We start from the raw sequence: 26,948 nt of genomic DNA, 5'->3' as shown, positions 1-26,948 counted from the left end.
AAGAGAGCCAATTCGAGTGGTAACCGCTTTCAAAATGAAAGTAGCACTAGAGAAAAATGAGAGTCTTTTTTTTCAAGCAGTGCTTCTTGCAGAAGCTGAACACTGGAGATCACATGTGGTGATAGAGATTCACCGCGAATCCTCGAGAAGTGCCTCAAGAATCGCAATTGTATCCTTATATGTCTTCACAGAATGACCGATTGTGCGAGAATCAGTGAAGATCTCATAATCGTTGCCGCCCTCTGACGTCTTATCACCGAAAAAGTGAATGGTTTCAAAGTCATTCTCAACAAACTGAAGGCAGTAAGTCTTATCCCACCCCTTTGGGAAGACGTCAAAACTGATTTGACCACCTACGGAATAGGCAAGCTGGTAGTCAGGGAAGGCCTCCTTGAGCTCCCTGATGAGCTTCTCACGGATGTGGCGCTCCTTGTCGAGATTCTCGAACTCATCACGCTCCTGCTGCGAGCAGTTGCGGCCGATGGGAGATACGTTGAACATACCGTTGCGGAACTCCACAAACGTGCCGCGCTGCACTGGAATGTCCAAATCGGCGATGAGGTGCAGACACTTCTTTACAAATGCCACAACCTTCTCGTTCCCAAGAGCCCTCAGCAAGCTGTTGCGGTGAAACTCTTTGCCATCCTTGTAGGCCAATAGACCGTTCTCGGAAAACACATAGTCAAAGTCCTCCAGAATCGACTCGCCCAGCTGCTCCTTCTGCTTGGCAAAGTCGGAGCCACCGACGACGCCAAGCTTGAACCCAGCTGCACGAGCCTTCAACAGCGCCTCCTTCATGTCATGGGTTTCCGGGTTGCGCGGCGGCGTGAGGGTGCCATCAACGTCAAAGAGAAGAATAGCCTTGGAGCCCATTTTTGCTTTGTTATGGTTTCGATAAGGGAAGTAGGGCTTTATAAAAGCAAAGAAGATAGATCTGTCAATTTTGATGAGTGTTGAGGAAGATAAGGAATTGGGATTAGGCAGTCGTGAGTGTATGATTGCCAAGAATGCATAACTGAATTGCAGATACGAGAGACAGAGGAAAGGAGGGTGGAAGGTGAAGTCCACGCCGACACAATGACAGCTGGGCTCGTGAGCGCGAGTGCTCCAATCGAGAAAGTATTTCAAGCACGGATTAGTCACTACTCGAGCACACATTCTGCCATTGTTAATGCTACATAAAGGAGCGTAAAAGCCTGGATGGGCGAGGAAGCCACATCCAGCGCTACCAGAATAGAAGAATATTCTGCGGAGATTTCACACGCGTTGCAAAAGATGGAGAAAACGGCGGCTGACAGGTTGCCTAAGTGAGTCTCTTGTGCGGCAACGCCGCGGTTTCCCCAACGGGTTTGGGGAAGCCGTAGCAGGTGAGTGCACAAAAAAAAGAGGGCAATAGAATACTGGCTCATTGTCCCCCTGAAAAAGTGAAAGAGCCACTGAGCGGGGTCCCCCTCCCAAATCGCTAAAGTCAGCTTGTACTTGGCTCGGAAGGATATGGGGAGGGGGAAGCGCATACTTCACTGAACAGAACTTCGGCGGGTATTGGAGTCAAGCGCAGAGAGGCAGGGAGTTTGCATTCCAGTCATTTGGCCTTTGATTTGACACACACGACGGCAATTTTCTTTCACATTCCATCATTCTCCCCCCCCCCTCCGCGTCGTTGAGGGTCGCCACTCGATTCACATATACTCGCATACTGCAACCTGAGGATACGTCCTGCTCTCAGGATGTCTGATGTTTACAGGCTGTGACAGTTGTGAACTCGAGGTCCTTTCTTTGATGCGACAACAAAAAATTAACAATGAGTCCAGGATACATCCAACAGCAAGTCCTTGACACAGTGGCTCGACTTGTTTCCCAAAGAGGGCTGAGCTTACACACCTCTTACTTAAAGCCATATAATGGAAATCAAAAGAGTGGATGATAAAGAAGACGAGCATTGCGCCATAAAATGCAGTCGATGGGGTCGTACCAGGTTATATATATATATATATATATATATATATGCACATATATGTATATATGTATGCTTATTTATGCATTTCTCCTCCTCGAGCAACTCCTTCTTCGTCTTTTCCTTCATGCAGGTATTCTGTCAATGGGTCAGTCATTTAACACCCCACCGCCAAGTAGCGATGGCAACGAATGCGATGACTGCAGCGCAAAAGAGGAAGGAAAGATCTACCATAGGCCGCCTGATTTGCCATCTCCGGAAATAGTGGGTGTCGATGATGCTGACAAGCGTATATTGGCCCTTACTCCCAAGCTTGCTGTTCGTTTGGCTGATGCTCTACCGCCGTCGTGCAGGTGCGGTGATTTTTCTGGCGCTACCAGATGGTATCTATTGTATAGCAGTTTTTTGCATGGCAAATCCTTTCAGAGACTTGTGCAGCACATTACATCAAGGGGCCCTACAATCATTGTAATAAAGGTGAAAGACAGCCCACGTGTTCTCGGTGCCTTCTGCGAAAGTGACTGGTTAACTGTCGCACAGCGCGAAAAAAATGCAAAAAGCGCGGCTGCAGCGTCCGCTCGTGCTACGCGTGAGGGACAGAAGCAGCGCGTCACAACCGCCCCACAGAATCAGAGCAACGCCTTTTTTGGGAGCTTGAACTGCTTCGTATTCCGAGCACACGCTGATAGCACTGATGACGTGAGCGCCGAAGGGGAGATTTACCACTCTCACTCGTCCATGAATTCTAACTTCATGTACCTCTTCGACACCCACCCACTCGAGGAAAAGATTGGCATTGGCATGGGAGGGCAACCGGGGTACTACGGGTGGTTTATCGACCGCTGGTTGGAAAACGGAGCTTCACATGGCGCGCGCTGCACAACGTTTCAAAATCCTCGCCTTTCCTCAACGGAGACATGGGCTGTAGAATCTGTGGAAGTGTACGCGGTCAAAAAAGACATTGTCGAACAGCTGCTAAGAACCGGCAGCGATCGCACTAGCGGTGTCTCGTGTGTCAATGACAATCCTGACAGCAAGGCCGACCAGATGCTGCTAGAATTGAATGGTACTCATGAATTTAATCGCCGGGATCGCACCAAATGCTAAGCTCGATAGGTGATATGGCGCCTAAAGTGCTCGATTTCTCCACCAGATGTGCACGAGACTTCTGGGGACAATATGCACGACACGACGAAAGGATTTTGATTGGGAGTCTGAAAAGATGAAAGTGCTGAGGTTTTCAGTGCAGGTATTTTCCATATTTCTTCGCTGCTTTTTTTTTTCGAAGACAGTATTTGTGATACCGACCGTTTCTTTTTTTCGTTTCTGGAGGCATTTTCTCGGGTGCCTACGCCAATTAGATTATTATTATTATTTTTGGATAAATGCTGTTTTCACAGAAGAGGTTGATCAATGGTTGTGCGAAGATGAGGTTTCCATTATTTTTGAGGTCCCTTATGAAGTTTTCTCTATTTTCTAATTTTGATTTTTCGTTCGATAAGACAATCTCTTGAGGCCTTTTTCTTTGTTTACTGCCGGTATGGTCATGCCACTGGAGGCTGCATAGACAGACAAAAAATGAGCCTGCGAAATTGTTGGATTTATATATGCTCACAAAGCGTAAAAGCCGCAGCAAGGTTTATTTTTGCTGCTACGCAATACGTGCGATATGCGCCGGCCTCGTTTGTTTCTCTGGGATATGAGCATGAGTATGATAGACTGACAACCTATTCTGTATTGATTTTTTCCCGTGCTGCGAGATTTCATGGCTGTTTTATTCAGCGCCCCATCTGCTTATTTTCACATGCTTATCAGTTTTTTTTTTAACTCTGAAGGAGTAAGTGTTTTGTTTACTCGATTGAGAGGCTAAGTGTTTCTTTCACCGATTGCCATCATTATTTTTCTGCTGATGTTTTTTCGATGCCAGGGTGTACTTCTTTTTTCCCTACTCTGGAGCGTAGCGGTGTAAGTGACTTGGTTCGAGAGGAACAGAAAATATGCGAGCATTGAGATGTCTCGATTTTTGTCGGTGCTCTGGTTGGTTGTTTCTCCTCTGGAAACACATTTATGCATCAGCGTGTGCGTGTGGTTCTCTAAGACCTCCTTATTCTTCAGGGTCTTTACTTTTCTCCCTTTTCTTCTCTGTTTCCACGGAGCCTATCACCGGATGAGCATGCACTGTTTCTGCTAGGAGGAAACGGAAAAAAAGAGAAGACTGGTTCTTCATTTTCTTTTAAATTCACCCTTACGCGAATTTATTTGCTAGAAAACCAACAACCACTTAATCTCGGACTTTTTGATACATTACTGTGAGAGCCTTTCACAGTCCGTCGCTTGTGTACCAAAAAAAAACAAGCTTTGGTATGAGCCTTATCGCACCTTTCATTGATGCACAACTACCGTGATTTACTTGAAAGTTGCACCAAATACAAAACAGTAGCGAATTCGCGTGCGAACGTGACTGCACCGTTTTCAGGGATCGTAGAGTAACATGGAAAACTTGGAATCTGAGCTTCTTATATTCTGGGATTGAAAGCACAGACTTTGAGAAAAATAGTCCTTTTACTGTTTGCACATCTCTTTGCATTCCCTCTCTTTGTCTCTAGCCGTGCTTTGGCGCGCTAATTTTGATCCTCTTAAACGAGTAAAGAAACAGAATTTTCGTTTCCACATCTCTCTTTCCAATGGTGTTTGTGGATAGTCAAGTCGATGTGAACTCGGTGAGCTTCACTTATCCCTTCCTGGAAGGGATCGACCCGACTGCGCCACCGTCAACTATATCGATTCCGCACAAGTATCTCGATGCAATGGCCAACATGGAAAGGCAGTACTGGGACATCAAGTCGAAACACTACAACGTTGTGGTTTTCTTCAAGAAGGGCAAATTCTACGAGCTATATGACTACGACGCTGTGATAGCGAATCGAGAATTCGGCCTGAAAATGGTCTTGGACACATCTAATCGCGGCAAAATGAGGTTGGCTGGCGTTCCCGAACAAAGCTACAATGAGTGGGCTCGGCTTTTTGTTTTTCGCGGGTACAAGGTGGGCCGTGTTGAGCAGATGAAAGAGAGCGAGAGCGAGGTGCAAACAGCGAAGATGAAGGTCGTTCCTCGTGAACTGGTGGAGGTGTTGACCCCAGGCACCTTGAAAGATCCGTCAATGCTGTCCGATCACCGGGAGGTGTTTGTTTTGTCGCTTGCCCCCGTCTTTCGCGACGGGGAACTCGTGATTGACGCGTTTGCCGTTGATCTGTCACGCCGCGTCGCGTATCGGTGCCCATGCGGTTCTCGCAAAAGAGAGGCAAAAACTGGTTGTGATACCATTTCCTCGAGCCTCAGCATCAAGAGGGAAAACGGCGTTTACGGCTCTCTAAAGAACTCCACTTTGCGTGCACTGAGCGCTCTCTTGCAACAGTTGAGCCCAAAGGAGGTGATCATATCAAGCAGCGATTGGGTTTCCAATGATGCTGAAAGGAGGCAGACTTTCAAGCACACCTGCGACGAAATCACAAAGTGGACGGAGAGCGAAGGGTTCTCTGTAGAGCACATCTCCAGCAGGGCGCTGCCATCTCTGTCGATGACCACTATGGTAACGGCGGAGCAGGTGATGACGAGCTACTTCACATTCCTTTGTCTTGCAAGTGACATCGCTATTTTCTCAACGGCAACGGAGTACACAACACACTTGTCTGGTGTGATTGGTACCGACTCCGAGACAGCGGCGTCGGATGCTACATTGGATGGGGCAGCTAGTGGAAAGTCGTCCATTATGGATTATGAGCACCGGTTTGACAAGGGTCTGGTACTGGATGCCACCACCGTGAGCAATTTGGAAGTGCTGACAAACTTGCATGATGGCTCTGAAAAGCACTCATTGAATGAGTGTCTAAATCGCTGCAGCACAAACGGTGGACGTCGCCTTTTCCGCTCCTGGCTGCTGCGGCCGTCCGCCAGCTCGCGGGTCATCGCGGCGCGCCAAGACGCCGTGCAGTTTTTGACGCGGTACAATTTGCTGCACTCTTTAACGGACATGGAGGTCAGCGAGCAGGTTGGGGAGAAGCGATCCCGCTCCAGCGAGGGGCTGTCCCTGTTCTCGTCCGTAGTGTCCGTCGACTTCGAGCGCTTCCTTTCGCGTTTGTCCGACATACGGCAAAACGACTCGCAAAAAATCGCGTACGTCGATCCCATGGTGCAGTACAAGAAGAACCTTGGCATCATTCTCTCGTCGGTGCGGGCCCTAAGCGCGATGGTAGGCTGGGGCAAGCAGTTCTTTGCACGGTGCCGCGAGGTCGCGTGCGAGCAGGGGACTGGCATTCCTGCACTTTTAGGGGAACTTCTCGAGGAAGTTACTGCTGCTGAAGCCAGCAACAAGCGCATCGAAGGCTTGTTCGACCGCCAGGCCGCTGAGGAGAGTGGCCTGCTGATTCCCTCGCCAGGAACGTCGAGCGTGTTCGACGCGGCAACCACGAAGCTGAGGCATGTCGAGTCAAAGCTGCACGACGTGCGACGCCAGTTACAACAAGATGTGTTTCGAGGTGCGCAAGCTCATTTTACCGATCTAGGGAAAGATTTGTTCTTGATTGAGGTTGCTGTGGCTGATGCGCCAAAGATGACACCCGCCGGGATGGTAGAAAGAGCGCGGAGCGCGAAGAGCGTCAAGTACGTCGTGTCTTCTATTGAAGCTCTCGTGGAGTCTCACAAGGAGGCCACCGCCATGAAAGCCGGGGCTTTGCTTACCGTTCTGTGCAGCGTTTCGAGCCGCATCTGTGACGAGTTTCCGCGTCTCTTTTCGGCTAGTCGGGCCCTATCGTATATTGATTGTTTACTAAGCTTGGCGCAGCTCCATCATGCGTTTCCCACGGTGTGCTATCCACGGCTTTGCACGGCGCACGAGCGTGATGTCGCCGTGGTGCGTGGGTGGGACATGATCCACCCCCTTCTCACGGGAAAGAACCCTGTAGCGAACAATGTGAGCCTAGACGATGCTGAAGGGCGCGTTTTGCTTCTGACTGGTCCTAATATGGCGGGCAAGAGCACATTGATGCGCACCGTTGCCTTAAACGTGCTTTTGGCACAGTTAGGTGGGCCTGTGCTGGCTACGAGGATGGAACTCTCCCCCGTTGACCGCGTCTTCACCCGCATTGGTGCTCGCGATGCATCGCACAAAGGCCAAAGCACGCTATATGTGGAGCTCAGCGAGACCGCCGATATCCTGCACAGCGCAAGCGCGCGCAGTCTGTGCCTTGTCGACGAGCTTGGACGAGGGACGTCGACGCACGATGGCATGGCTATCGCATACGCCACGCTGCACGCCTTGACGACGGCCAAGCCTGCAGCGCCTCTCACTATTTTCTCCACACACTACCACGCCCTAGCGATGGAGCAGGCACGTACAGCAACACCGACTCCCACAGGCGCACACACACGCGTGGTACAGCTGGGGTACATGGATTTTGTTCTGAAGTCCGAGACAGCGACTGCCTTTGCGGACGAGGACGCCAACGACACGAGCCGCAGCTGTGCACCGGCCTCGTGCGTGTCAAATTTGGTGTTTTTGTACCGACTGGTCCGCGGCATCTGCGCCCGCAGCTACGGCGTAGAGGTGGCGGTGATGGCTGGTATCCCACACACGTTGGTGCAGCTGGCAAAGGCAAAGTCAGAGGCGCTGTCGCGCGAGACCGCCTTCCACGAAGATGTGCGTGGTATCGAAAAGTTCATCCGCGCTTGAAAGAAAAAAAAGGGGAACCAGCACACACACACACACACACACACAAACGACAACGCTTTCTCCTTGGTTTTCTGTTTCGGTTGTCTCTTTATCTGCACACTTGCATTGCAGTGAACTTGTCATCCGCTAAGCTGCTAGCAGTGCACAGTCCATCAGCAAAGTGTTGCGGTTGTGAATATACGCTCCGAGAATGCCCCTCCCCTCCCTCCCCCACTAGATGGAGCACACACGGATACAAGCGTCCCTACTTGCCTTGCTGACTTTGGTTTTCTTCTGTTTTACCCTCTTACGTAATGCGACCCTTAGAGGTTGCCATAGAAGTGCAGACATAGATGTGTTTATCGTGCTCGCCAAGCATTCCTGCGGGAATCGAGTCGAAAAGAAAGAAAAAGGATGCGCTGCCCCCCAAAACGGTCTCTCGGCGTCCTTGGGTGCTGGGGACATGCACGCGACGTGCTTGTGGCGCTCCCATCGTGAGAGGCAAGGGAACTAAGAGCCCGCAGCGAAAGGCGCAAACGCAAGATGCTTGAGCACCAGCGCACATTCCCTCCACCCTCGAAGCAAAGTCGAGTTTCCATCTGGTGCGTGAGTTGATTCGCTCAAAGAATGCTGCCGTGCGCAGTCGCAAAAAACAAAAGAAAAGGCTGCAGTGATGTTTTAGCACCATGAACTACTCTTCATCTCTCTATTTCCCACCACCCTAACACGTCGTTCTCTCCCCGCATCTCCTTCATCATCGGCGATCCCTGCGCTCATCTGGCTGGTACACGCGTGAAGTTAAGCTCTCCCTCTAACTCCACGCGACCCAATCAGCTATACAGCTCAACAAATACGAGGCACGCCTTAATACGAAAATCTACTCCGAGCTTCCACGTCAAGTAACCATCGAAAAAGAGCATCCCTGGAAAGGAAAAAAAAAGTACAGAAGGTGAGAAAAGTACGTATAGAAACCAAAGTCTTGCTGTTTCTCTCACGCACCCACCAACGTACTCAAGAGGCTTACTGAGTTACCCTGACTGATCAAAACTGGGCGAAGCTAAAGTTGAAAGAATGACGGGCCAATCTGCTGCAGTGGAGGGGGGCAAATCTGGACTCCCGTGGTACCGCTTCGGCTTCCACACGCTTGCCGAGTTCAACACATTCGTTACATTCGTGCTGCTCGGCATGTCCATCATGATGGTGACGAGCGCTGTCACATCTGCACCTGACTTTGTCACCAAGTACTTCATCTTCGCCACCGGCGACCCAGATGCGGCTGCGGAGACGCCGCTGTTCTGGACTCACGCGAATACCTTCTACAATGCCGGCACGTACGCTATGCAGGTCGTTACTGAGATCGTTTCACTGACTCCGTTCATGCGCTCGATTCCGCTCGGCATTCGTCTTTTCCTGGGCCTTGGCATCCCATTTGTGGAGCTGGTGATCATCATCGCCGTGCCGGCCGCGACCATCCCAACGCAGAACGGCGCGATTGCAGTGATCATGATGGTGGCGGTGATGGGTGGCTTCTCCAAGGCGCTATGTGACTCGTGCACGAACGCTCTTGTCGGCCCCTTCCCGACCAAGTTCATGAACGGCGCGCAGTGGGGTTTGACCGTGGTTGCACTCTTCATGTCGATCATCCAGATCATCCTGCAGGTGTCTATGGGGTCAACGTTCCAAGACGTGCTCACCATCTCCCGTATCTACTTCGGTATTGGAATCGGTATTCAGATGATGGCTATTGTGGCGCTCTTCTTTTTGCGCTACAACCCGTTCGCGCTGAAGTACATTGCTGAGTTCCGTGCTGCTGCGCTGCGCCGAGGTGGCCATGTGGAGATGGAGGAGTCGCAGGACAGCAAAGAGCCCGCGACGGGCGATGTCGCGGAGACACACAAGACGGGAGACAAGGAGGTCACCCTTGATGAGATGGAGGAGACGGATGAGGTGCGCGCGGTGAACGCTGAGGTGCTCGCTGCCAAGAGCGGCGCGGTGCTCCAGGCGACTGGCGATGCTGATCGGATGGTGGACCTGGATCAGACGAAGAACATAACGTCGACAGAGCAGATGCTTCGCGCCTCCGTGTGGTCTGTGTTCAAGCGCATTTACCCGATGCTCCTGTGCGCCTTCACCATCTTTTTCATGACTCTGCTGCTCTTCCCTGGCGTGTTCTTCTTGGTGCCGGCGCGCAGCGGCTGGTACATGACTATCATTGTGTTACTGTTCAATGCGGGCGACTTTGTGGCGCGAGTTCTCCTGATGATCCGTGTGCTGCGTCCGTCGCCGAAGGCCGTCATTGGTGGCACTTTTGGCCGTCTCGCTGTCGTTCCGCTGCTCGTGCTGTGCGTGCGCGGCATCATCCCCGGTGTCGCTCTGCCGTATATCCTTATCTTCGTGTTCGGGCTGACTAACGGCTACTTCGGTACGATGTCGTGCATTCACTGCCCGCGCACGCCGACGCTGCACTACGCCGGCGAGCGCTCTGTGGCTGCCATGCTGTCGGGTATTGCTCTGATGCTGGGTCTGTGCTTCGGCTCCAACATGTCTCTTGCCATTACCCTGACCTACTAAATACCACGTTCCCACAGTGGAGCTTCTGCCCTCTCTCTTTGTTTCGTCTACTCCCACCGAGTTTTATGAGGACGGAGACTCCAGTGCCATGGTATCAGAGTCCCGTACCCCTGCCCTGTGGGAAGAAGACAGGTAGCCCCCCTAACCCCAGCCATTGCCGAACCACTGCTGGTGTTCAGAGAATCAAACACCTACGATACAGGGAGGTCAGGGCAATGTATTGCTACTAATGTCTGCTTTCAGGTCCTGGATGGCGTGGCGTCGGAGCGACCTGCGACAGTGTGAACATGTCTGTACCATCCATATGTTAGGCAGAGTGTCAGTTTGACTCAAAAGTATTTCACTCGTCCCTCTCTGCATACTGGTGGAGGAGTCCGAGTCACCCCGAGGGATGCACCACGTGCTGGCGTGCGAAGTGAGGGGTACGTAGTGTTTGAGGTTGTAAGAATGCTCCAGTGGTTGATTCAGCACCGCTGTGGCGCGTGTCTGTTTCGCACCACGCGATGTGCCTGTGGCAGATCGGGTGGGTTTTAGTTGAACTCATGTATGGCAGAGAATGGCCACGTATAAAAAAAAGTTTATCTCTGATTTTTTTTCGTTTGCACTCGTCTTTTTTTTTTGTTTGCTCCCCCCTTTCCCTCCCTAACTTTTTTTCTTTGCGCGTGTGCTGCTGGCGTTGATCTATTCGTGTTTAATCTTCAGGCTTCTAGTGTGCTTTCCTGTCCTCTGCCGTATGCTTGCATGTATTGTGTGGGAGGTGCACCGCTGATTATGCGAAAAAGAACCTGTCGGTGTCTTTTTTTTCGTGTATGAGCCAGCGCTCATCCTTGCTTCTTCACTTGCCTCTCTGATCTCCCGCGCTTTTCCTTCTCCTGTTGAACGATGAGGGAGAAGCGGCGGGGAGTGGATAATTAGTGGTTGGCTGCACGCATCTCTCCACAACCTCCGGCTATGGTCGCGCTGTGTGTACCGACGCGCGAGGAGGGGGGGGGTAACGACGGGGTGAAGGGAGTGACCCAATGACCCTGTGCAGACGAGGCAGCTCCAGTACCCGCGCGCGAATCGGCACACACAGACAGAAGTTACCCGACGAGAGAGCACCCCCACTGACATGCTTCACTTTCTTTTTTCTTCTTTTAGTTGACCTAAATATATGAAAAATGGTAAAAAAATCAGTCAAGATGATTCAGAAATAAAGGCAACGCCGAAGACGACCGAGCGCTGATGAGAAGGCTCACTGCTTGAGACGTGCTCGGCAACCTGAGGAGTGTTCGCCTCCCTCCGCTCTCATGTTATGTGCACGTAAATGCCGGCGCTCACTCTCCTCCTGTGGCGCACTTCTGCATTCCTCCCGCGCGTTGTGCTCTCTTTGCGTCACATTGACTCGCTTCATCCCATCTTTTCCCCTTTCCGGCTTTGTTTCACCTATCTCAAGCATCTTTCATCTCTGCGCTTCGCTATTCGAGAACGATGACGAGAGCACGCGTTAACAAGAACGCGCAGGACTACTCGAGCCGTCGACGCGGCGCAGGTGGGAGGAACAGGTGCTGCCTGGCCGTGTCCGCGTGCGCAGCTGCGCCACAGAATACGTGCTGTGTGTTGGGGCAGCCGGTTTCCTCTCTCATCACCTCTCCCTCCATACACATTTTTACTTAGGGTGCTCCGTCTTGTTCCCCTCCCTGATGACGGGAGGGGGAGGACACCGCAGCGCAGTGTCAGGCTCTAGTATCCGCTCCGTGGGCAAGTCAAGCCCCCCCCCCTCTATCCCCTGCCAATGCCGAGCCACCTCTGGTGGTGAAACTGTCAAGCACCTACGACGTAGTCAAGTCCGTGTGGTGTGTAGCGCTAGTGATATCGGCGTTCATGTCCTGGATGACGTTGTGTTGGAGTGGCCTGCACGAGTCGTACAACGCACACCTGACGGAATCTGTGCTGTACCCGAGCCGGACGTCAGGCTCCCCTGGCAGCAACTCAGATGATGACACGCTGCACTTCCGCACGTCTGCGGGCTGCATCCCCGCGCTTCGTCCAGCGGTGGCGGTAGAGGATGACAACGTGAGTGAGTGGTCCGGCTCGACGCCGCCGTCGCCGCGCAGGGTGCGGCAAGTTGCGCCGAGCACACCGGACAGGGGGACAGGCAGTGAACCACCCCTTCAGCGACGCTGCCACGCGAGAGGCTCGACAGGAGGGTGCCTGGGCCCTTCGTCGGTGCTGGGATGGTGTGCGATCCACCGAGTCCGTGCGAGTAAGTGCCTCATTTGCTATACCAGTGCTGTGTCGAAGGCGCTTCGTTGCCGTTACGCGGCGCGCGGCGCAGTGATCTGGGCCTGTCCTTGGCTAAGAAGCGAATAAAACAAGTGATAGGATGAGAAATGGCTAGGTGTGGGGGTTAGGCAGGGAGGGTGTACGACACCCTTGCGCGTCGGGCTACTGCCGTTTCTCCCTTTTCGCATGTGACACAACCAGCGTTGTGCTTGACAACGGTGGCGTCTTCAGTGTGTGTGCTCGATAAAGCGGTCGAGGCGCGACGCTGGAAGAGTATGGGCCAATCAGGTCTGAAGAAGGCACCTCGGCTGTCTAGTATTCTTACTTCTCGTTTCCTCTGCTACCTCTGATTTGAGGTCTGTGCGGCGGTGATGCTGTGGATGTGGTGCTATTCTTTTTCAACACCGTCTCGTCTCCGCCTCCACGCCGTTGTTCGAGTCTACGCATACATTCACCACCCGTCGAAACATCGCTGCATGATTGACCGCAAAGTTTTCTCCCCACCCCAAAGGAAAAAAAAGCTGAGCGTGCCATCTACCTTTCATCTCTGCCACCCATGCACGGTCTTTCACCACTCCTGAGACAGGAAGAGCCGAAAAGGAACAGTGACGTGTTTTCTCCTCTCCAACTCCTTCCTCTCCCATCCCAGGCTTCCTCGTTCACGCTCTCCGTCGGTCTCTCTCTCGAGTGATCTTCAAAGGCAGCGCCGCAAGGGCTACCGCACTGTTACACTCCCTCCTGTGCCTCATCGCCTCTTGCCTCCTTTCCGCCTGCTGCCTTTCTGTGTGTGCCGTTTGTCGTTGCCTATTTCTCCGTCAACGTTGCTACCGCGGCCAGTACCGAGCAGGGCTGTTACACCAGTCTGTCTCCCTTCTTCCGTTTTTATTCGTCTCTCTGCTCTCCATCTGCCTCTCTCTCGCAGACTCAAAACGGCTAACGAAAAAAAAATCCAACAAGAAAACACACAGCAAGAACAAAGAAAAACGAACGCCATTCTGGACTGCCCGGCATTTGCTATCTCGCCGCTATCCCTACAGCAGACCTTATATTTCACGGCCTGCACTGACCCCCTCCCCCACCCACCCACCCACACAAGCTGAAGCAACGCTTTTTTCCTTTTGACAGCTGCTGCTTCATTTCTCCCCTCTTTGTGTGCGTCCCGTTTACTGTTCTCAAACGACATATCATTGTTGGGTTTCGTCTTCCTCTTTCAGGGTTCTTCTACCTTGGTCTTTTCTTTGTTACCTCTTACTTACCCCTCTCGCGTGCTCATTGTGTTCCCCGCAACTCCGAAGGAGCCCCACCATCACAGAGTTACACGCGCTTTGGATTCAACGTTCTCAGCATCGGCCCCCCACAAAAAGGCGTTGTGTGTGCTGTGTCTGGTGTTTGCTTTCACCGCTGCTCATCTTCGTTGCCGTCATTCCCTTGCTCTGGGACGCTGTGCCTTGATGTGGCTGCATCATCATTTTTCCCGCATTTTCCCTCTTACTTTGTCGCCTTTTCCCGCCAGTGCAGAGAAGCGGAGTTATTGCTTTTCGTTTCTTTTGGAGTAACGTGGATCGGAAGAGGCCGAAGTTTGGCGTTGCGTGTGGACTTCTCTTGTCCTTTATGCTTTCGGTTTAGGGTTCTATACTTCTCCACTTCAACTACCTTCATCAGGAACCGAGTTGGCGCACAACTCTCTCTCACTCGACTGGTCGAGAGACGGCCCTCCCACACACGCGTCTCTGAGCGCACCAACTCCCTCCTGTGCCGGTTGAAAAACGATGACGTCGACCAGCGCTCCTGCGGTGGACTTCTCGTGCGCTATCTGCTTCGATACCGCCACAGAGCCAGTCGTCACCCGCTGCGGCCACCTCTTTTGCTGGGAATGCCTCGATCACTGGCTGCACAGCGCGGCTGGCGCGCCAGAGTGTCCGGTTTGCAAAGGCCGGGCCGATGAGCGGATGGCTGGTGATATCATTCCCTTGTACGGCAAGGGCCGACAGCCGGCGACAAAGGAGGGCAGTGGCCAAAGTACTGTCTCCGCATCAGCAACGACAACTGCAGCCGCGACAACCGCCACAGAGAGCGCTGCGACCGTTTCCGACCCGGCACAGGAGGCATTTTTCAGCCGCCCTAGCGCTTACAGTTTTGCCCCCGCTCGCGACACACGACGTGCGGCCCCGGCGTCCTCGCAAGAGCAGCAGCCGGAACAACAGCACCACCCGCGCCCAAACGCTGATCGTGCGCCGCCGCGCCCTCGCCAGCAGCAGCGTCACCAGTTCCAAAATGTCCACATAAATCGCGGTGGCATGCCGCTGACCATGGGCAGTGGCATCTTTTTCTTCGGTGGCGGTACAGGGGTGCTTTTCTCCATCCTTGTCGTGGCGATCTGGACCCTGTACCACTACGCGCCGTGGCGTGAGTGGGTGCAGGTGCTGGGGCGCTGGTACAACCGCCTGCGCGGTTACCCGGAGCCGGCGAACACGAGTCAGGAAGAGCACGAGGCGGCAACGGACAGGTCGACCCGGGCACGGACACCACCAGCCGCCGCGCACCCAGCCTCTGCAGCTTCCTCGATGGAAGACCCTAACAACGATGTTTCGCCGCCAACCGTTGTGCGCCACTTGATCCTTAGCCTCTTTCTCGTCTTCATTTTGATCCAGCTTTTGGCGTACGTGTAGACACGTGTGCTGTGTGTTTTGGCATGTGTGCATCTCTCTTGTCCTCATCTCCTGTTTTCTTTCTTCGCCTCCCCCCTTCTTCCTTTTTTTGTCCTGACGGCGGGCGAAAAGCACACAAAACGAAGAGTACGCCACGTGCGCGGCTGAAGGAACATAAAACACGGAGGCACGTGACCGAGTCTTCTCTCTCGTTGGCGGTTCGGGACAAAGGAGGAGACGAGGGAGAGAGGAGGAGGAGGACAGATACCGCATAAAGAGGCCCACCACTGTGCTGGATAATCGAAAATGTAGGTTGTCTAAAGGGTGAGAGTGGACAAGCAGCAAAGCGTGAGGCTCTATGTGACCTCTAATGTCTGTTTTTGGTAGGGTCACGGCGTGCGTGTGTGTGTGTTTGGGTTCTGAGTGAGGAAGTCACTGACTGGCCGCCGACATATTCCTCTCTCATGCGCTCGCCCTTTTCACTGACCCGTGGGGTGTATGAGCAGGATGCCTCCACGGACACGAAAGGCCGGCGTCTATTTTCATTCCTGTCTCTCTCTCTCTTCGTGTGTATTCGTTTCATAGATCAGTTCTGTGTCTTGACACAGACATCCTCTTCGATGTTTCCTTCTCCCACGTCTACCCACAGCCCCCCGAGCCCACCTACCCTGTTGCTCTCTTCTCTCGTCGGGCGCTGCATGCTGGCCCTCAGCTCGTCTGTTCGTGACTCTGGAGGTGCGGCCCGACATGTTTGAGCGTGTGCCTTGAGATGTGCCGACGAGAGAGAAACAGGGAGGATGAGGAGGGTGGTGGTGGATGAGAGATGGACAGTTTGAACGATGTGGGAGAATCGAACAAACAAGAAAGAGAGGAAAGGAGAGGCGGTGGATGGGAGTTTGGTGTTACCCTCGTAGTGATTCTTATTTTTCTGTGCTGCTTTTCTGCTGCCACCGTTGTTGCTGCCGCTGAGTGCCATGAAAAGGCGGAGGAGGCCAACTTCGCCGTTTTTTTTCGCGGAATTGGGACTCACGTGTGTCTTTTCCCCTTGTCTTTCCAATGTTTTCTTTTCTTTTTTTTCTGGCTCTCCTTCAAGCTGTTTGTCGACTCCACCGCATGAGGCAGACACACGACATTGGCCACCAAATGGCACCGGCACATCTCCTCTTTTGCTTTCGAGGCCTTGTTCATGGTGGGTAGTGAGAGAGGTTAGGTCGAGTGGCTGATGTGCGACGTGCTTTTTGTGCTTTCTCGTTTTGTCCTACCTCAATGCTCTCATTTATTGTGGTGTCCCCACGCTTCCCTCTTCACCGTAGCTGCAGCTGCAGAAGCTGCTGCTTTTTTTTTCATCTCAGCAGGGAGCATCCAATGTGTGTGTGTGCGCTTGTGTCGTTGAATGCACCCGGCTTTGTGCATGACGTTGTGTAGCGACCCTGCTACCTTTGCCATTATCGGGTCTTCGCTTCCCTCTTTCCGGCTCTCTTGCGCTGTTCTGCTTCACACGTTCCCATTCCGTGCAAACGAAAGAAGCGAAACAAAAACGAAGACAGTGTCGCCCCCTCACTCACTCACTCAACCGCACACACCCACGGTTGCGTTGATATTGCCTACCCTTTTGCGCAAAAGACTCTCGTCATTGTCTCTTCAGGGATTTTCTGGCGGACGTGTAGCTGCTGAGACGGCAGAGAGGTTGTGCTTCTGTCTGCGTGAAGATGCCGCCGCCTCGCCTTGCGCATTGCTGTGAGCGAGTCGTCTGATGAGGAGCTGAGCGCGGCGACGAAGTTGATGTGGTTTGGGTGCCGCCTGAGGCTCTCCCGCCTCTTTCTTCAAGGATGCACACATACCAACACCAAGATGCCATCAGCCAAACAAAGTGAAGAAACTCAGATAGGATGGCGCGTGCACGCATGCAGATTACTGTGGTGCGTCTCGGAAGTTTTGAAGAGAGGACGGAACAGCGCTTCGAAATATATCGGACTGGCGTGCGTCTCTCTCTATTCGTGCTTCTACCTTGCCCGATGTGAGGCGAGGTCGTTCTTTTGGTGAGTGCACACATTGGGACGAGCACACCCCGAGCGGTGGCAGGAGCACCCGAAAAAAAAAAGAAACGAAGGCAGCAAGAGAGGTCATGTTTGTTTCCTATCGCTCTTGTATGTAGTTCTCTATGAGTGCACGTGCACCGCGACTTCGCTGCGCAGTTCTGCTCTCACCTCGTGCTTTGAGCATGGCGCTTTCATCTCTTTTTTCTTGCCCGCCCACCTCGTATCTGCTCTCACACTCCTAACCTCTTTTTTCTCCCTGGTTACGTTGTTCTCTCTTGATGCCCTTCACGACACACACACACACACACACACGCATGTGCACGTGATGCGTTTGTATATATACGTGTGTGGGGGTCGTGCTCATTGACGCGTGATCGAACCGCCCTCATTGGCGACACGATAACATAACGCTTCATTTCTCCATGCGCTCATCGCTGGCTGCATAGCCGTTTCTCGTTCTAGCCATGGCGAAGCGCACAGTGAAGATGGGGGTGATGGGCCGCTACGGCACCCGTTACGGCGCAAACCCGCGTAAGCGCGCGAAGAAGCTTGAGGTGTCTCAGCATGCCAAGCACTTCTGCTCCTTCTGCGGTAAGTTCGCGTTCCGCCGCAAGGCTGTCGGCATCTGGCGTTGCGACGGCTGCAGCAAGACCGTCGCCGGTGGTGCGTACACCCTGAGCACGCCGAACAACAGCACCGTCCGCTCCACGGTCCGCCGTCTGCGCGAGCTGGCCAAGATCTAAGCCAGCTGTGGGACGATAAACGTGCAACCACGGAAGACACGAGGCTGGTGGAATCATCCTGCGCAATGTTGGTGTTAGCGGTGGTGGTGGCGCGAGCGCGGCGTGAGAAGGGATCGGTGTTGTGTACGTCTGTGTGCGTGTATGCTTTACGTATCACGTGTTCTCTCTCTCACACACACAACCCTTTTCTGTTCTCAGGTCCTCTCCCCTCTTGCTCTCGCTCTGCTTTGCCACCAGCTGCTTGGAAGGTGTCCCCTCCATGTGCAGTGCGGGCGCAATGGTACGCGTCTTTTTTATCCTTTTGTTTTGTTCTCTCTTCGACGAGGTGAAAAGAGCAGGAAAAACGACGCCAACGCCGTGACCAACGAACACACACACACGCACGCACGCACACCTTGATGTGTTCTCTGAGATATACCCTTGGCAGGTGAAGGAGCTTCGCAGGCAGAACGGGCGGGGGTAAGCGCAGATGTGAGCCATGGTGGCTATGCCTCTAGGCTCCCCTCATTGCTGCCTTCGCGGCGCGTTTATGAAGTCTACGCTGCAGCTCACGTGTGTGCCGTGGTTTCACGTCGCCGCTGCTCTTGCACAACCTACCTGCGTGTCTCTCTCTATCCCCGCTGTAAGTCGGAGAGCGCAGAAGAAAGGAGCCGTCAAGCGTGTGACACGCGTGGACCACTAAAGGGTGCGCATGCAATGTAGCGTGCAGCGCATCCGACCGAATAAGCTGTTGTGCCAGTCTGCTGCCACCTGTTCTCCCGCTTCAATCTCCCTTTCCTCTTTCCCCTGATATTGTCGCTACGCCTGTGCGTGCGTTGGACTCTCGTGCAGTCGTTGGTGCATTGAAACATATATTTTTCTTGTGCCTTCTGGCCAACTGCCTGTAACGAGCGTTGCCTGTGTGTGTTTGTGTTCATCGTTTTGCCTCTTTCTTTTCTGCACACTTTCCCACGCACTTCGTGTCTTGTCGCTTTGCCCGACCTCGGTTAACGCCCTTGTCCCAGCTATCCAAGTCGCAGCTCGCTTCTCTGCTGCACCGTGAACGAGCTTGGGGGAGCCTCACGGCAACTGATCATTGTATCCGACAAGGACGTGGCAGCAGGTGTTCTTGCTCGAATAGATACGCATTGCACCCCTCCCGGTCAGTCACGACCGAAGGTTACCCCCCTCCTCCCCCTCCTCCGGTCACAGAGGCAGTCCAACTCACGTACACACAAGCAAAATAAAACAAACCACGCACTGCTGCTCCTTTGGGCTACGCAGATTGCTGTGATAACGTCCTTTGTCGCCTCCTTGTCTCTCTTTCCCCTGCCACCTGCCATTCCTTCATCGGATTCGTGCTTCTCTGCTCCTTAGATGTTTAGAATTGGGAGCGCGCGCTGAGAAGCTTTACGCACTAACAACAGAAGAGGAGAAATACTTTCAAGGAGATAGAGCGAGCGAGCGAGTGCAACTCGGGGAAAATGCAGCCCACAAGTGTCGGCTACGGCGCCTTCGACTCCCTTGCCCAGCTGCGTGATGACTTGCGCAAGTCCTACGATGCAGCAAAGGAAATAGAGGAGAGGGACACCACCCTCACCAAGAGCGAAACCGCCAACGCTCTCAAAGAGACGAGTGACTTGTTTGCGCTCGGCATGGAGAAGCTGTTCTCGCCTGAAGGCAGCATAGTCGAAGTGAAAAGCGCTATCGCCCGCGCAGAAGATGCGGAGAGAGAGGTGGCCGCTTTGCGGGCAGAGAAGGCGCGTCTGCAGTCGACAGAGGACGGCCACCGCAGCAAACTCAGCGCTACCAGCAGTGATGCTGAGGTTGAAGCATTTGTTGCCTACGCCAAGGAGCTGTCAGAGCTGCACGACCACCTCTCTCTCGCGCGCACCGTATTCAAGGCGGTGCTGACGAAGAAACTCGAGGACATCCGCGACGATCGGCTAAGTCGGCAGGACAAGCGGTTCACCGATCCCAAGTCATGGGATGTGAAGAAGGGCGTGCTGGAGCGCATGCTGCAGTCACTTCGCACCAAGACGACTCAGTTGCAGCTCTCGGCGAAGACGTACCTGGATGAGGACGAGGCGCTGTTTCTGGAGGTCATGAATCTGGCGACCGAGGCCGGCGATCACATTCGCCGCGGCGATGCCATGCGCGAGGCGCGGGACGAAAAGCTGAAGGTGTTCTACGCCGAGTGCGCCAAGCTAACGGTGTGGTGCCGACAGCAGCTGACGAACCTGGAGGCGATGCAGGCGCCCGACCACGTACAAGAGTACTGCGCCACACTGGCCGACAACTACCCCACCATGTCGAACAACTTTGCCGTGTTGTTCAATAGCGTGCAAGAGTACGTGCAGGCAAACTTGATTCCCGTGCAGAAGGCACTGTTAGAGGCGGAGGAGGTGTGGCTCTACCTGCAGGTGTCGACCCTGGAGCGGCTGTCGAAGACGCTATTCGAGATCCACCCCAAGTCACCTCTCGATGTGGAGGTGGAGAAGTACTCGAGCTACCCGGAACATGCCGCGAAGTTCCTGCAGGACCTCGAGCGCTACCTAGCGGCGCAGCGCAGCCAGCAGGACGAGGTCGTCGAGCTCGACTCGGCTCATAAAGAATGCCAGGCGGTGCTTCACACGCTCTCAGGTGAGTTTGCCGAGTTGCCCAGCGAGGTGCACGCCTTTGCGCAGCGGGCCAAGTCGCTTCGACTGGGCTATCAGTGCTTTCGCGAAGCATTACTGCAGCGTCTGACCTACGTTAGCCCGGCTGCGAGCACCGTGGTAGAGTCGAAGCGGCGCCAGGAAGAGTTTGAGGACTGCGTGCGCGAGCTCAAGTCGTGGGCGACTGAGGCCTCTCATGGTGAGTCATGGCGGGACATCTATAGCAAGATTGTAGAGATCAAGCAAATGATCAAGAGCGAACAGGCTTCACTGGAGGGGAAGAGGGAGCGCGCGATGGTGTCGGGCCAAAGCCGCTAGTGCGAGTACCAGGAGCCGAGCGGCAGACGGCACCGAGAGGCATACATGCGTGATCATGCCTGTCTGTGGGCACTTTGGGAGGAGTAGCAAGGGGCACCGCGAAGGGGGGGGTCAATGTTGCTACCGCTGAGGCTAGTGCGTGCGGGGTTGCACGTAACTTGCCGTGCGCGCTTTCTTTGCTCCTTTCTTGTTGTTCTCTGGGCTTCCTCTCTCGCTCGTGCAACTGGCGTTGTTTGTCTGTGTAGGCATGCGGCGCAAGGCGTATGCCGCTGACTTCCATCCCTATCGTCTGGTGCCATTTTTCTATTGTGCTCTTTCGCGGCGTGCTATCTCCTCCGTTACCTTTTCAACTCCCCAAAGACGCACGGGCGCGCCGGTCATGGTTGGGTCGAGCTGCTGCTTCTGTGTTGTTGATCTCTCTCTCGTTTCGGCTTATCGAGTTACCGAATGAAGTGGGCCCAGAGGCGCGTGGCGGTGGGAGGGGTTTTTGGCGCCGCGCGGGCCCTCATCCTTTTCTCTTCATGCCCCCATGGGTCGAAGCGTCTGCAGGACGGACCGGGCCAACGGAGTGCAGCACTTTTGGTGCTCTGCTGGCGGAAAACCACTGAAGGTTTTTCTGTTCGCTGTCTTTGTGTTGCCCACGCATGGACTCAGATGACACAGCGAAGGCGGTACTCGCTGCTGCGTTGATGGCGCCCACCATTCCACGAGAGCGACAACAGCGAACAGAATAGGCTCCACTTCAATGCTCTATCGACTTCCTTTCACCTTTTCATTGACCTCCCCACCCCTCCTCACTTGAGCTTCACACCTCTCCTCCCCTCTCTTGGGATACCCGTGTCCTGCATCTCCCGACGGGCTTTCACTCACTCGTTTGCGCCTTTCCTCCCCAGTTGACACCTGCGTGGTTCCCAACACACAACAGAAAACGGCGTCATCCCGGAGCCGCCGCACACCGAGGCAGCAGTGGCGAAAAAAAAGTGCGGCGGGCACTGCCTGATCCACCGCCAACGCTACCAACGCCACACCTCTACCCGGAACCGGGTGTAAAGCTTCGCTTCAAGCGTCGGGAAAAAAAATGCCACCGAAGGCGGCGGCAGCCGCGGCAGGCAGCAGGCAGAGGGAGAAGGGCAAGAAGGGTGGCGCTGCACCCGTGGACCCGATCAAGGAGCTGCGCAACATGGAGGACATCCACGAGGTTCTAGCCAAGGCGCAGCAGCTGCGCAACTACTTTCAGGCAGAGCGCGATAAGGTGAACGGTATGTGGGACATCACCAAAAAGGACCTAGAGAATGAGCAGTTCGGCTTGCAGAACGCCGAAAGCGAGCTAGAGGAGCTGGAGCGCGAGCATCAAGTGGAGATGAAGGTCTACCAGCAGAAGGTGCGTCATCTCCTGTATGACCAGAAGATTGCCGTGAAGCAACTTCGCGAGGAGAGCGACGCGGCACTGCGGCAGGCTGAGGCGGCGCACACCCAGCGGATGCATCAGCTAGAGGTGGAACGGCAACAGCGCATGACTGGTATGCAGTCCGCTCGCGAGGCCCAGGAAAGTCGAATTGTGGATCAGCGCGATGGTCATCAGTACATGCTCACGGTCACGAAGCGTCGCAACCACGAGAAGGAGCTGGCGCGGCTGCAGGCCTCGTACGAGGCGAAGCTGAGCACGCTGCGCGAGGACCTGGAACTGCGACGCCGGGCCGAGGTCCAGGATGCGGAAGAGCGATACCACCTCCACATCAACCACCTTATCCAGCAGCACGAGGATAAGTTCAATGAGATGAAGACCTACTACAACCACATCACGCACAATAACCTTGAAATAATCCACTCCCTTAAGGACGAGATCGCCACCATGAAGAAAAACGACGAGCACAACGAGGGCCTGATGTTCGAGATCGAGAAGGAAAACGAGAACCTCGTAGCACCGTTGGAGCAGTTAGAGAAGGAGGTGGCGGAGCTTCAAGTCAAGAAGCAGCAGCACATTCTGGACAAGCAAAGCTTGCGTAGCTTCCGCACCCGATACAAGTTGCTTCAGCAACAGCTGTGCGCGCTGCGGCAGGAGAAGGAGATGCTGGAGGGTCAGTACAAGAACGTCTACGACGAGCGCGAGGACCTGCGCGCGAAGTTCGAGTTCGCCTTGCGTGAGGCAATGGATGTCGTTGCTGATCGCAACAACTCGCTGCAGCAGAACCTGATTGAGGCGCACGCGCGGCTGGAGCAGCGCGACGCACAGCTGGAGGGTGTACTGCGCGCCATGGGCCTGGAGCCGGCCGCGATGGAGCTCATCTCGAACGAAATTGACGCCGAGGTGCAGAAGAAGAATCAAGTCATCAAGGACCTGCACTTCGAGATGCGCCGACTGGAGAAGAAGGTGAACGCCATGGTCGAGGAGTACGAGCGCCGCTGCCGTGCCGTTGGCGTACCCCCGCTAGACCGTGCAAGTGTCATGCAGGTCTAAAGGCGAGAAGGGGGGGGTGAATAGAAAAATAAGAAAGGTGAACTGGTGGAGAATCGCGCCTTCGCTAGGCGACCACCTTGTACTCGTCCTTTGCTTTCTCCATGCCCTCGTCTGTCGGCAACGGTGTTCTCCGAGGGCTGTATGCGTATAGGCAGGCCGTGTGAGGCTGCCGCCCCACTCCCACCTGCTCTCTTCATGTCTGTTGGTGCTTCAGCGATCCCGACAGCACGGGCTCGCAGCTTCATCTTCTTGTCTTCTTTGCCAGTTCGGTGCACAGTAGGCGTCTCCCTCCCCCCGTTCTCTCTCCACCGTTTCTTTCTTTTTCCCGCTTTGTTGCTGCGTGGGACTGACAACTCTGGCGCGTGTGTGTGGGGTCTGCCATGAGGGTCGTCTGATGGTCTGTGGCTGATGTACAGAAGCGCTAGTCGCTGTGTCGCTTTGTTTTCATTGGTCTTCTGAGGAGGAGGAGGGGGGAGTTGCGGTTCCTTTCTCGATTTCCCCCGCAGAGGATGTCCACAGGAGGGAGCCCACCTGTTGCTAAGTGGCGCGCAGCAGTTCTGCTTGGTTCGCGTCTTTGGGGAAACGCCAAAAGAGGAGAAAAACAAAAGACCTGCGCCACTTGCCGCCTGCGTGTTGCATGGCAGACGTTGACTCATGTGTCTGCATCACACGCACTTCTTCTCCCGCTCTATGCGCATAGGTTTGTGTGCGTGTATGCCGTATCTTTCGGGCCCACGCGGCAGGAGGACATGACGCACCCCTCCCTCCCCTTTATTCGCCTCCCTTTTTCCCCGGTCGATTCTGTAGATTCGCCTCACTGCGATCAGGGCAACCATTTAACGAGGGGGGGGGAGCCGCATGCTGAATCCCTCTGACCCACGAACACTCTCGAGCACGCACAGCAAAGTGGACAGCTGCTCCTGTTTTGCGCCTAGTTCCGGTAAGCATGGGGCTGCACCCCCTCCTCCTTTCAGTTCCCTTGCTCTAGTGCCTAATCGACTGATCCATGAAACGGCGTGACGTGTCCGTGCCGCCTCATCGGTCGTATACTGCTTCGACTGGTGCGAGCCCCACCACGATGTCATCTGCTTCACCACCGGCCATCAGCACCGTGTGCGTAGATGTGCGTGAGCTGCTACGCCACACTGCTGCTGCCTCGAAAGATGCACCATCCGGCGCGCAGGCTGCCGTCTCTGGTCGACAGCAATACATCGCTGTTTCTCCGTCCGCAGCACCCTCGCAGCCACCCCGGCAACCGCAGGCGACCCCGCCGCCATGTCACAAGGCATCGACCTTCTGGGCACCGTCATACCCGCCGTGGGGCGGTTTCGCCGTCAACAGCAGACCCCCTCCGCTTTCGCCGACTGACGCCACGATTCTGCACTCCATTCTAGGCCAGCCGGCCGTGCAAAAAACCGTCGTGTCTGGCTTTGATCAAGTGATTGGTCGTAAGAGCAGCCCGCTGACACGGGAACCTCAGACACGGCGGCCCTCGGTGGCGAGCACGAGCCCACCGCCTATCGACAGCTCGTTCACGTCGGGTACGTCAGCGTACGCCGACGATGGCGTGCAGGCCTTCAAAGTCGGCGCAGCGACTCCACTCTCGTCGTTATCTGAGAAGGACATGTCCCCACCGACGCCGCTGCGGGACGTGATGGAGAACTACCTGGATGAGGAGGGCTCGAACTCTGCCGGTGCTGCGGTGTCCATGGACTTCTCGCCGGCTGCACAACGGACGATGAAGAGCATTTTGGGGCAGCTGAACAGCTGTGCCAGTGGGCTTGCAGCGGCCCACACGAGGGCAGTGACTGAAATGCCCACAAGTTCCTACCCTGGAGGTGTGGCCGTGTGGCCGGTAGCTTTTCGTCAAGCGGCGATGCGAGCCAGTGCGGCGGGGCCGTCGGCTGCTTCGCCGCTCCCTTTCAGTGGTGCCTCTGGACACAGGAGGAAGGGAGGCGCTGCCGCCACACGGCCGACGGTGGCCCAGTTGTGGAGGCAGTGTCCGGCACTTGCCGCGTCAACCTTCAGTAGGGTGGACACCTCCCCGCAGAGATTTCAACACACCGTGAAAGGTGTCGTAGCGCCACCGCAGGGCCTTGCATACGACAGGCCGCACGTCGCTGCCCACCGCAGCACAGTTCTGCTTCGAAAGGCAGTTCAGTCACCGCCTCGCACTGTACCGCCAGCTTTTCGCCGGCAGCTGCAGTTCGCCGAGGAGGCGCCGACGACGCGCAGACCAAAGCGCAGGTGACGACGCCTCACGTGCGCATGTATACTAGTGTACTTGCTGGTACACAGCCGACAGACGCACAAGCCTTTTGCGTGCGTTGCACACTACTTTTCTTCCGTTGGAACCGCCACTCTGCCCACTGTCGTGCTTCTCTTCTTTTTTTGGTGTCTTTGCGTCTCATCAACAACAGCAGTGGCGCTGTCTCGCTCTGTTTTTTGGGGCGGGGGGGGGAGCTGCATCACGGCCGTGGCCCCGGACGGGTGCGCCGCATGTGGTGGAACGATGCTCACCCGGTCAACGGGTAGCCAAAATAATAAGGCTTACTCATGGCTCTCTCTGCTTCATTGCACAGACGTGTATAACGCTATCAAGTGGCCTGGCGTGCCGTTGTCTGAGGACAGAGACAGAAAAAAAAACATAATCAGCGACAGTGCTCATGCATAACTGGCGTCGACGACAGCTGCGTGTTGTGGCTGCCGGGCAGTCATCAAGGAGGGCGCACACACGGGTGCTCTGCGACTCGCGTTGCCGCCTACGCAAAGCGACGGAGGAGATGCGGTGACCAGAGGCCGCCTTTTGCTGCCGGCGACGCTCGTCTTTCTCGTGCCGCCTTTCTGCCACCATGCCTCACCACATCTCTCTTGCCATGACTACCGACCGTAAGCTTTTTCACCGCGTCGCCTGCTGGTCTTTACTTCCGCTTCTCCCCTCCTCCCTCTCCGCATCATCGATATGCATGCAGCACACACGTGAGAAGCGAAGGAGACGACTCTCGCGATCTCACCACTGCCCAACCATTGAAGCAAAGAAAAAAAAGTGAATAGGCGCGTGCCCCAGTAGGCTGAGGTGGTGGGTGCCTGTCGTCTTCTCACCCTTTCTCTTGTCATCTGAGGTTGCACGGCTTCGGACGGCACCATCGTTTGCTGGCACGCTGGCAGGCAGGCACCCCATTCCCCAAAAACAAAGTGTCTTCTGGAAGCTCCTTTCACGTGTACCCCTTGCCTCCCACCCACAACAGCAACAAGAGAGGAGCGGAGGACATCCTCAGTAGCCCTGCTGGCAGCGGTTCTCGAGAGGGAGAGTCGAGAGAGCGACGCAGCATCGTACATACTCAACAAGAAATAGATAGACCAAAAGCAAGAGGGAACGGGGCTTCGGGTCTGAAGCTAAGCCCCCGCCCCCTCCGTCTACCTTGCCGCTTGCGTACTGGTGTAGGCGCCGGGCACCCCACATTTTTTTTGTTCGGTTCCCTCGTTTATTCGTGAGCCCTCCGCTTATTGTTGCTTCGCTGCATTACCCTCTACGCGAACTGTGCACCAGAGACGGACCCTCACCCTCCCCACATACGTACACATAACGGACAGCGCCAACACGCAGT

General features: G+C 54.8%; 9 protein-coding genes across 9 annotated transcripts; 8 read left to right on the top strand and 1 right to left on the bottom strand.

Moving 5' to 3' along the window:
• Positions 1-129: 129 nt before the first annotated feature.
• On the bottom strand, positions 130-873 carry LMXM_36_1960 (putative phosphomannomutase; the record flags this gene model as incomplete). Its single annotated transcript, XM_003874496.1, has 1 exon — positions 130-873. The coding sequence occupies one exon, from the start codon at positions 871-873 to the stop codon at positions 130-132; it is 744 nt and encodes a 247-aa protein (XP_003874545.1).
• Positions 874-1,951: 1,078 nt separating this feature from the next.
• LMXM_36_1955 (conserved hypothetical protein) lies at positions 1,952-3,061 on the top strand (the record flags this gene model as incomplete). The annotated part of the gene is made up of 1 exon (XM_003874495.1): positions 1,952-3,061. One exon carries the CDS (start codon positions 1,952-1,954, stop codon positions 3,059-3,061), a length of 1,110 nt encoding a protein of 369 aa, XP_003874544.1.
• Positions 3,062-4,638: 1,577 nt separating this feature from the next.
• Positions 4,639-7,683, top strand: LMXM_36_1950 (putative mismatch repair protein MSH8; the record flags this gene model as incomplete). Its single annotated transcript, XM_003874494.1, has 1 exon — positions 4,639-7,683. One exon carries the CDS (start codon positions 4,639-4,641, stop codon positions 7,681-7,683), a length of 3,045 nt encoding a protein of 1,014 aa, XP_003874543.1.
• A 1,050-nt stretch (positions 7,684-8,733) lies between these two features.
• Positions 8,734-10,233, top strand: LMXM_36_1940 (putative nucleoside transporter 1; the record flags this gene model as incomplete). Its single annotated transcript, XM_003874493.1, has 1 exon — positions 8,734-10,233. One exon carries the CDS (start codon positions 8,734-8,736, stop codon positions 10,231-10,233), a length of 1,500 nt encoding a protein of 499 aa, XP_003874542.1.
• Positions 10,234-14,267: 4,034 nt separating this feature from the next.
• LMXM_36_1930 (conserved hypothetical protein) lies at positions 14,268-15,167 on the top strand (the record flags this gene model as incomplete). Its single annotated transcript, XM_003874492.1, has 1 exon — positions 14,268-15,167. One exon carries the CDS (start codon positions 14,268-14,270, stop codon positions 15,165-15,167), a length of 900 nt encoding a protein of 299 aa, XP_003874541.1.
• A 2,482-nt stretch (positions 15,168-17,649) lies between these two features.
• LMXM_36_1925 (60S ribosomal protein L37a) lies at positions 17,650-17,928 on the top strand (the record flags this gene model as incomplete). Its single annotated transcript, XM_003874491.1, has 1 exon — positions 17,650-17,928. One exon carries the CDS (start codon positions 17,650-17,652, stop codon positions 17,926-17,928), a length of 279 nt encoding a protein of 92 aa, XP_003874540.1.
• Positions 17,929-19,391: 1,463 nt separating this feature from the next.
• Positions 19,392-20,882, top strand: LMXM_36_1920 (conserved hypothetical protein; the record flags this gene model as incomplete). Its single annotated transcript, XM_003874490.1, has 1 exon — positions 19,392-20,882. The coding sequence occupies one exon, from the start codon at positions 19,392-19,394 to the stop codon at positions 20,880-20,882; it is 1,491 nt and encodes a 496-aa protein (XP_003874539.1).
• A 1,078-nt stretch (positions 20,883-21,960) lies between these two features.
• On the top strand, positions 21,961-23,340 carry LMXM_36_1910 (putative T-lymphocyte triggering factor; the record flags this gene model as incomplete). Its single annotated transcript, XM_003874489.1, has 1 exon — positions 21,961-23,340. The coding sequence occupies one exon, from the start codon at positions 21,961-21,963 to the stop codon at positions 23,338-23,340; it is 1,380 nt and encodes a 459-aa protein (XP_003874538.1).
• A 1,006-nt stretch (positions 23,341-24,346) lies between these two features.
• LMXM_36_1905 (conserved hypothetical protein) lies at positions 24,347-25,591 on the top strand (the record flags this gene model as incomplete). Its single annotated transcript, XM_003874488.1, has 1 exon — positions 24,347-25,591. One exon carries the CDS (start codon positions 24,347-24,349, stop codon positions 25,589-25,591), a length of 1,245 nt encoding a protein of 414 aa, XP_003874537.1.
• Positions 25,592-26,948: the final 1,357 nt, after the last annotated feature.

The sequence above is a fragment of the Leishmania mexicana genome, chromosome 20, assembly GCF_000234665.1.
Source record: "Leishmania mexicana MHOM/GT/2001/U1103 complete genome, chromosome 20".
Classification (NCBI taxonomy): Eukaryota; Euglenozoa; class Kinetoplastea; order Trypanosomatida; family Trypanosomatidae; genus Leishmania; species Leishmania mexicana.
This window is presented reverse-complemented; position numbering and strand designations above follow the sequence as displayed.